The 9,489-nt window shown below is 43.5% G+C and overlaps 1 protein-coding gene across 1 annotated transcript in view; it reads left to right on the top strand.

Moving 5' to 3' along the window:
* Positions 1-9,489, top strand: part of rtf1 (RTF1 homolog, Paf1/RNA polymerase II complex component) — a 17,847-nt gene that overhangs the window by 2,735 nt on the left and 5,623 nt on the right. Inside the window, exons 4-13 of the mRNA XM_037694620.1 lie at positions 757-958; positions 1,112-1,229; positions 2,176-2,290; positions 3,171-3,309; positions 3,687-3,864; positions 3,969-4,051; positions 4,153-4,240; positions 4,322-4,429; positions 4,512-4,589; positions 7,981-8,102. Coding sequence (XP_037550548.1) covers positions 757-958; positions 1,112-1,229; positions 2,176-2,290; positions 3,171-3,309; positions 3,687-3,864; positions 3,969-4,051; positions 4,153-4,240; positions 4,322-4,429; positions 4,512-4,589; positions 7,981-8,102 — 1,231 coding nt within the window. The remainder of the gene's footprint in view (positions 1-756; positions 959-1,111; positions 1,230-2,175; positions 2,291-3,170; positions 3,310-3,686; positions 3,865-3,968; positions 4,052-4,152; positions 4,241-4,321; positions 4,430-4,511; positions 4,590-7,980; positions 8,103-9,489) is intronic.

Genomic DNA, 9,489 nt, shown 5'->3' with positions numbered 1-9,489 from the left:
AACACTCATTACCTCTTATTAACACTCAGTAATATTTATTCACACTCAGTAATATTTATTAACACTCATTAACTCTTGTTAACATTCAGCAAAACTTATTAACACTCATTAACTCTTATTAACATTCAGTAATAATTATTAACAATAAGTAACTCTTATTAACACTCAGTAATACTTTTTAACACTCATTAACTCTTATTAACATTCAGTAATCCTTTTTAACATTCATTAACTCTTATTAACACTCAGTAATACTTATTAGCACTCATTTAACTCTTATTAACACTTAACACTCAGTAATATGTATTAATACTCATTAAATTTTATGAACACAGCAATACTTGTTAACACTCATTAACTTATTAACACTCATTAACTGTTATTAACACTCAGCAATACTTATTAACAATCATTAACTTATTAACACTCAGTAACTGTTATTAACACTCAGCAATACTTATTACCAATCATTAACTTATTAACACTCAGTAATGCTTATAGTGCTCATTAATCCTTATTAATACCCATGAACACCCGTTATATTCTTTAAACGTATGGTTCAGGTCCACACTGTAGCATCGCACCAGAACCACCCACTGAGCTGATGGAAATGAAAAGTTTACATTTTATTCTTGAAAACTTTTGTTCACCTTGTGAATCTGAACTCTGGTCCTTGTTGGTCCCGACTAAGTGACGTGGTTTATGTTTTAGACGAGACGGGATCAACTAAAAACCTTCCGTCTGTCCAACTTTCAGGAGAAGTTTCAGATTCAGAGAGCAACAGCTCGTCGTCCAGCTCTGACTCGGACTCGTCTGAAGACGAGGTGTTCAGGGACGGTTACGATGACGACCTGATGGGCGATGCCGAGGACAGAGCTCGTCTGGAGCAGATGACGGAGAAGGAGAGGGAGCAGGAGCTCTTCAACAGAATCGAGAAGAGGGAGGTGCTAAAGAGACGGTCAGTGGACACAAACTGAGCAGGAAGTCAAAGGAGGGTCTTAATTTTAAACAATCCTCTGCACTAAAATCAAAACCCTAACCGTTCACGCAGTGAGGAAAGTGTGATGTTTTTAGATCTTTGCTTATTTATTCAATGTGTTTGTTTTGAAAGGTTTGAGATTAAGAAAAAGCTGAAGACTGCAAAGAAGAAAGAGAAAGAGGAGAAGAAGAAGAAGCAGGAGGAAGAGCAAGAAAAAAGGAAGCAATCTCAGGTTCTAGACACTCAAGTGGTGAGTCAGCTGGAATTAGACATTGTCACACTTGATCACAATAAATGTTGATTGAAGCCTCTTTAAAGCTCTGAATCGTCACCAAAACACGGCCTCACAAGCTGTTTCTAAAATATTTGACTCCACCTGGAACATCCCAGTCATCGAGCTGCTGCACCGTGCATTAAAGCCTCTGGAGCAGAAGCACAAATATTCTTCTGACGTTTCAAACTTCCTCAGCTCTTTGTTTTTAGGATTATAAAATTAAAAACGAAGCACAAGGTCAAGCTGATTAAAAGTTTAAGATTAAAAGTTTTAGTTTCTTTCATCGTGCAGAGATCCCTCACCTGTCGCGGAGGTTACGTTACAGAGACTCACGTGAAAATCCACAAAGTACCTGCATTATATTCATTGTATTATATACCGGTGAGTATATGTATGTATGTATACAGGCTTTATAAACCCTGACGGACCTGCGCCCCCCTCCCCCCAACAACTGCTGGACTGATGTAACTGTGTGAACCGGGCCGAGGAGCCAGTAAAGCAGCAGAGAGGTGTTGTGTAAAGATCTGTTTCCCATCAGATTTACACCATCAGGATGAGATTTTCCTGCATCGACATCAAACAAACTAAAAAAAACATGTTTTCTTAAAATACCAGAGATTTAGAGGAGGAAAGAACAAAGCCCCTACGAAACCTCATCTGGATGGAGGAACAAAACTTTTCACAACACCAGCAGAGAGACAGCCTGTCTATCTGCCTGCCTGTCTGTCTGACCCAATGTGAAGGAATCGTCCTGCAGAGGAGGAGCTGGCTGCGTTACCTCCTGCTCTGACATCTCATTAAAAGGATTTAAATACTGGAAGAAATGAGCCGTTTTTAATGTGATCAGATATGTTTCAATATTAGCCCAATGTTTCTTTTCTTACTTGTCCTGTTTGTGTGTCTGTGGTTCCTTTCTGTCCAGGTTTCGATGTCTCACAACAAGGAAAGGCGGTCCAAACGGGACGAAAAGCTGGACAAGAAGTCCCAGGCCATGGAGGAGCTGAAAGCTGAACGAGAGAAGAAGAAAAATAAAACGGGTTGGTGTCATTTTGTGTGTGAACTAGCTGTAAACACGGGACCTACGCACTGAAAACACTTCTAATTTAGTATTTTCCAGAAGAATGGAAAAAGACAAACCGTTTGCTTTTCTCACTTTGCTTTTATTTCCTTTTCTAAAAGATAAAAGTAATTCTTTGTTGTCCCTGTAGAGCTGCCACTAACGACTCTTTTAGTTTAGATTCATCCAGATTCTGTGATCAATCACGGAAAGGACCGATTTTATTTATGTGATCCAAATCATCTTTTCTGGTTCATTTTATTGAACAGTATTTTTTACACGTACAGATTAAAGTTTCAGGTTTCTTTTAAAAAGCTTTAAGTTAGAATCTCAGTGGAATGAACCATTTTTCATTTGTTTCCCAAAGAAATGAGACGAGTGCTTTTTCAAGCTCTCACATCTAATGACATGTTCTCCATTATACGTCATTGGATACATCAGCTGTATTTCCCCTACCATTGTACAAGCAGGGCGCCCCGCCCAAACTGAACTCCCCCCACCCCGCGTCGACAAGTGCCGGCACTGACGTAGCACTAAGCTAGCGATGCGCAATACAGATGCGCTAGCTAAAAAGCTACGACTACGGAGGTAGCGCTCCAGCTCCACTCATGCTGACCTCCCTCCAACCATCCATCCCACAACCACCCCCCCCCACCCCCCCCCCCCCCCCCCCCCCCGTGTTGCAGTTAGTTGTTTTGTTCCTGCAGAAATAATAAAATAAAACCCCGCCCCCAAACAAACATTTACAGTAACGTTACAGACAACACTAGAAAACCAACAGAGAAATCTGAACTTCAGAGGACAGAAAAGTTCTTACTAAACATGAGCTCAGAGTTAAATGTTTCTTTTTCCTTCTGCAGCTGAGCTGCTGGCTAAACGTGAGCCGCTGAAGACCAGCGAGGTGTACTCTGATGATGAGGAAGAGGAGGAGGAAGATGATGACAAGTCATCGGTCAAAAGTGACCGGAGTTCACGATCTTCATCCTACGATGATGACGAGTAAGTTCTAGCATCTATGAGGTGGTGTCTGCTGCCTGTTTCGACTCTTTCTAACAGAGTGTTTGGAAAAATCCTCAATTACGGTATCTGTGTGCACAAGGTGCAAAGCTTATTTCAGGGTGTGCACGTTGTTTCAGTGCACATGACGCTTCACTGCACATGAAGCTGCCTTGTGCACTTTGCACTCACCTGGACAGATGACGGGCCGACACAATAAGCAACGGTTGAAGAAGCCTCCCTCAGCTCTGTGAAAACTTTAAGAGAAAATGTTCAAATGATTGTGTGGTGGTCTGTGGTGGTCTGTGGTGGTCTGACTCCAGAACTCCCCACAGACACTCCACCTTCACAGATAACTGTTTGACTCGTTCTGCCCACAGAAAAGAGGAGACGCTCCCAAAGTCTCAGCCGGTCTCACTCCCAGAGGAGCTGAACAGGATCCGCCTGTCCAGACACAAGCTGGAGCGCTGGTGCCACATGCCCTTCTTTGCAAAGACGGTGACGGGCTGCTTCGTGAGGATAGGGATCGGTAACAGCAGCAGTAAACCCGTGTACAGGGTGAGCCTGGTGCTGGACTCTTAATGTGCTGCCAAGACTGAACGCCTGACACGTGTTTGGATCAGTAAACTTCGTGGTTCATCCTGGTTCTCTCATTCTGACAGGTGGCTGAAATTGTGGATGTAGTGGAGACGGCAAAGGTTTACCAGCTTGGATCGACACGCACAAACAAAGGATTACAGTTAAGGTAAATCCTTGAAGGTTGTAGTTAAGAACTAGTTAATGGACCTGCTCTTTATGATGTTCTGCTCCCCATCACCATGAAATGTTGCTGCTGTACATCCTCAGGCATGGCGGGGACACTCGAGTGTTCAGGCTGGAGTTCGTTTCAAACCAAGAGTTTGCAGAAAGTGAATTCATGAAGTGGAAAGATGCAGTAAGTGCTTTTAAAGAATCAACAAATTAAACCGTTAACCCAGTTAAGGAGGCGCCTCAGTCCAGATGTTCTGTCCTGCAGATGATTGTGGCTGGAATGCAGGTACCAACTCTAGATGAGATCGGCAAAAAGGAGCAGACCATCAAGGAGGCGTTGAACTACAAGTTTAATGACAAAGACATAGAAGACGTGAGTCACTTCTGTTGGTGTTGACCAGGTTCTGTGACAGCCTGGAGTTCCTGCAGCAAACCTTCTTCTGAACTTTCTGCAGATCGTGAAAGAGAAGGATCGGTTCAGAAAAGCACCACCGAACTACGCCATGAAGAAAACGCAGCTGCTCAAAGATAAGGTGAGTGAGCTGAGAGCTGAAGGCCTTCACCGAGGCTAAAGCACACAGAACGCTACGCGAGGTAAGAGCTGAGAGGGTGCTGAAAGGTGTAGAATGGAAAAAGAGTAGTAGCTAAAAGTTAATTCAAAACAGATGCTTAAAGCAACAACACTGTAGATAACAGATAAAACAAGCAACAACTTTGCTATAAGATAAAAGCAGATGAACAGTAGCTAAATGTAGTAAAACTGGCTAAAAGCTAAAAGAAGCAGGACATAGCTAAAAGCTAAAAGTAGCAGAATTGTATGTAAAAGCTAAAATATCTATTGGAAGTCAAAAATAAAGCCGGTATGTTGGAATTGAAAAGATCAAGTGGAGATCTGCCTCTCCACTTGAGGCAGAACCTCGACCTGAAGAGAGCAATTCACTGTGTTCCGACTGAGGATCATGGTCTCAGATTTGGAGGTGGTGATTCTCATACCAGCTGCTTCAAACTTGGCTGCAAACCAATCCAGTGAGAGCTGAAGATCACGGCACGATGACGCCAACAGGACCACATCATCTGCAAAGAGCAGAGATGGAATCCTGAGGCCACCAGACTTGACTCCCTCAGCCCACTGGGTGCACAAAGAAATTATGTCCATAAAAGTTGTGAACAGAATCGGTGACAACGGGCAGCCCTGGCGGAGTCCAACTTCCACCCTGAAGGGGTCCAACTTAATGCCAGCAATGCAAACCAAACTCTCGCACCACTTGTATAGGGACCAAACAGCCCATAACAATGAGCCTCCAATCCCATACTCACGGAGCACCCCGCACAGTGTACCTTGTTGAACACGGTTGAAAGCCTTCTCCAAGTCCACAAAACACACTGTATTATGAAATTCTTTATCAAAAGGGCTCGTGAACGGTCGGCACAGATATTCAGACCAGAGGGAAAAAATAAAACACCAGAGGCTGTTACTGCTAGAAATAATAAGTGTCATTTATTAACCTGCCACAGAAAACAGCCAAGCAGAAAACATGTACACTCGTACACTCTTAACACACAAATTGATATGAGAGAACTTCTCACCGTGACACTGGCCGGGAAGTCGTTTTCGACCCAGGTAAAGAAGAATCACATCAAAATTGCGCATGGCACCAGCGCGCGCTGGTCCACACAAGACTTCCGACTCTCTGTGTTTGATACATTTCTTATATACCTTTCCCTGACCGGATCGCGTGAGAGCAGTGGAAAACAAGTTTGATGGTTGCCAGGAAAAACAGATTTAATTAAATCTGTTTTTCCTTCATCAAAGCAGTCTGTGCAACAGAGCGATGGTTTCATAAAAACATGTCCTTCAAAACCTGGGTCACTGTAACCTTAAGATTGGGCCCGATCTTCTGGTTAGAGCATCCCCCAGAGAACTTTAATTACTCCAAAACACATCTGCAGCACAGGCCTGACTTTCATCAAAAGTGAGTATAAGTGTGTTTTCAAATTACATGTAAATGAGTATAAATTGACATAAAAGCATCAAAATAATCATTCCTATATCACACACGTAGACTGGATGGGCAAACTCCCATGACCCCTCGAGGACCCTAGTAAGGGTAAAGAGCTTTTCCAGTGTTCCACGGCCAGAACAGAACCCACATTGTTCCTCCTGGATCTGAGGTTGAACCAACGATCGGACTCACTTCTCCAATATCCCTGAACAGACCTTACCAGGAAAGCTAAGGAGAGTGATTCCCCTGTAATTGGAGCACACCCTCCAATCCCCCTTTTTGAAGAGGGGAACCATACCCCAGAGTGTCTACCACCGAGTTCAAGGAGGGCCACTGCGAGAAGCACCGACAACCTTGCAGCCACAACTCAAGGCAGCTACCTCAACAATTGAGGAGCAGAACGTGGTCCACTCAGACTCAATGGCCCCCACCTCAGCTGGGATGCAGTTAAAGCTCTCCCGGAGGTGCGAGTTGAAGAACTTTCTGCCTTGTTCTTCTGCCAGGCATTCCCAGCAAACCCTCACTACACATTTGGATCTACCAGGTCTGTCCAGTATATTCCCCCACCATCTGATCCAACTCACTACCAGGTGGTGATCACTTGACAGCTCAGCTCCTCTCTTCACCCAAGTGTCCAAAAATAAACGGCCGCAAATCAGATGACAATCATCAATCTACAATCTAGGGCGTCCTGGTGCCAAGGGCACTTATGGACACCCTTATGTTCGAACATGGTGTTCATGATGGACAAACTATGACACAGAAGTCCAACAACAGAACAATGCTCGGGTTCAGCTCAGAGAGGCTGTTTCTCCCAGTCACGCCCATCCAGGTCACGCTGTCATTACCCACGTGGGCATTAAAGTCCCCCAGCAGAATAAAGGCGTCCCCAGCTGGCGCACCTTCCAGCACTGCACGCCAAGGACTCCAAGAAGGCCGGATACTCTGAACTGCTGTTTGGCGTGTAGACTCAAACAACAGTCATAGCCTGTCCCCCCACCCGAAGGCAAAGGGAATCCACCCTCTCATCTACCAGGAAAAACTCCAATACATAGGCACCAAGTCTGGGGGCTACAAGTAGACCCACACCAGCACGGTGCCTCTCACCGTGGTCAACTCCAGAGTGGAATAAGGTCCAGCCCCTCTCAAAGAGATCAGTTCCAGAGGCCATGCTGTGCGTTGAGGGAGTCCAACTATATCTAGTTGGTAACTCTCAACCTCACGCACAAGCTCAGGCTCCTTCCCCGCCAGAGAGGTCACGTTCCATGTCCCAAGAGCCAGCTTTAGTAAGCCAAGGCCAGAGAATCAAGGCCCCCGCCTTCGGCCACTGCTTTGGAGTCATGCACCCGACCTGTATGGCCCTCCTGCAGGTGGTGGTCCCACAGGAATGCAAACCCATTTGCTCCTTCTTGCTGTTCCTGACCGGGCCCCATGGTGACCTGATCACCAGCTGCTTGCTGACGAGCCCCTCCCCCAGGCCTGGCTCCAGGGTGGATCCCGGTAACCCACATCTGGGCAAGGGACATAAAGTTCCTTGATTTATGTTGTCCATCAACATTTTTTGGACACTCTCTCTGTCACCTAGGATCAATTTGCCGTGGGAGACCCTACCAGGGCCCCGACAGCAGAGCTCCTAGGATCATTCAGGTGCACAAACTCCTCCACCACGATAAGGTGGCGATTCAAGGAGGGGATTCAAGTTCATTTTAGACAAAGATAAATAATTAAAAATGATAAAAACTAAAAGTCAAAGCACACCTTTCTCTCTGTTTCTGAACGTTTCGATAAATAAATGGATTCAACTACCACAAAGTAACTGTTGGTGTGAAGTGTCTGGAACAGAAACATTTACAGCTCTGGTCCTTCAGTTGTTCGTCTGTCGTCAGGTTTTCACTCAGGTGTGTTTGTGTTTGATTTGAAGGCCATGGCTGAAGATAGTTGTGACAATGAGAGAGTGAAAGTCATCCAGGATGAGCTGAATGAGCTGGAGGAAAGAGCTGAAGCACTTGACCGACAGAGGACCAAGAACATTTCTGCTATAAGGTACCAAAAGGGGGGTTAACCTCATTCTATTTTATTTATTTAACTTTCTTCTTGGCCCCCATGCTGCCTTGCGTGAATTATAGGTGCAACTTCCGGTGCGGACCAGAACCAGCATTTGTTTATGTAGTTTCTCTGAGCATTGTGGATTTAATTTAAACATGTAGGAACACCACCTGTCAGAGCTCAGACAGGACAATATAATCATACTGCTGCCTGCTGAGGACGAGGGATGGAGGACGAGCTGAAGAATTGGCTGCAGATTACATCTACTAGCATATTTAGCTACATCTGTTAGCATATTTAGCTACTTCATTGACTCGGTTCTTCTGACAGTGAAGAGATGAACAATCTGAAAATTCCTGAGGTGTATTAGTATCTACACAGTAATAAGGTTGGTGGTGTTTTGTTAAAAGAGGAGGGACACAATCTTATTTACCTTAAAGCAGACATAGAGCCCAGATAAAGCCTTAAAGTCCTCCATCACTGAGCTTGGGTTCATTACAGACAAAATCTTAAATACTGAAGCTGAACAAATACTATAACACTGTGACCTCCGTACACTTGAAATCTTCGCTGATGCTCTCGTCACTGTTTTCAATCCTTCCGAGGATCTGGCGTCTCTTCTCCGGTGGTTTATTTGGTCCGTGTTCAAACTCTGTTGTTGTAGCCACTGATTTAGTTTGGTCTGGAAGTTCTGCAGCCGTGAACACAACAGGTACTTGAACTCAGCACGGCTATTTTAGTAAACTTTAAGTTTGTTAAATAAATGTAAACAAAACAAAAACAGTTTTATCTGCTAAACTGAATGTAAATTACTTTCAAATAAACCACAGTCCATGATTCGCTACCATGGTTAACCAGTGCTACTGCTACTTCCTGTCTGACAGGAAGTTGTACCCAGAATCATTTATACAGTCGAGCCCCCAGGAATAAGGTAGATACATGATTGTAGAAGGCTGACTTCCTGCACATTCACTTCAAACTTAAAAACTAGACAGGGTCCCGGTACAGTACTTTAAAATGCTGCAGTATTTCTATTTATTTTATTGTAACAGTTTAAAATGCTGCAGTATTTTTATTTATTTTATTGTAACAGTTTAAAATGCTGCAGTATTTCTATTTATTTTATTGTAACAGTTTAAAATGCTGCAGTATTTTTATTTATTTTATTGTAACAGTTTAAAATGCTGCAGTATTTTTTATTTATTTTATTGTAACAGTTTAAAATGCTGCAGTATTTTTATTTATTTTATTGTAACAGTTTAAAATGCTGCAGTATTTTTATTTATTTTATTGTAACAGTTTAAAATGCTGCAGTATTTCTATTTATTTTATTGTAGCAGTTTAAAATGCTGCAGTATTTTTATTTATTTTATTGTAACAGTTT

Source organism: Nematolebias whitei, chromosome 21 (assembly GCF_014905685.2).
Source record: "Nematolebias whitei isolate Nwh7 chromosome 21, NemWhi1, whole genome shotgun sequence".
NCBI lineage: Eukaryota > Metazoa > Chordata > Actinopteri > Cyprinodontiformes > Rivulidae > Nematolebias > Nematolebias whitei.
This window is presented reverse-complemented; position numbering and strand designations above follow the sequence as displayed.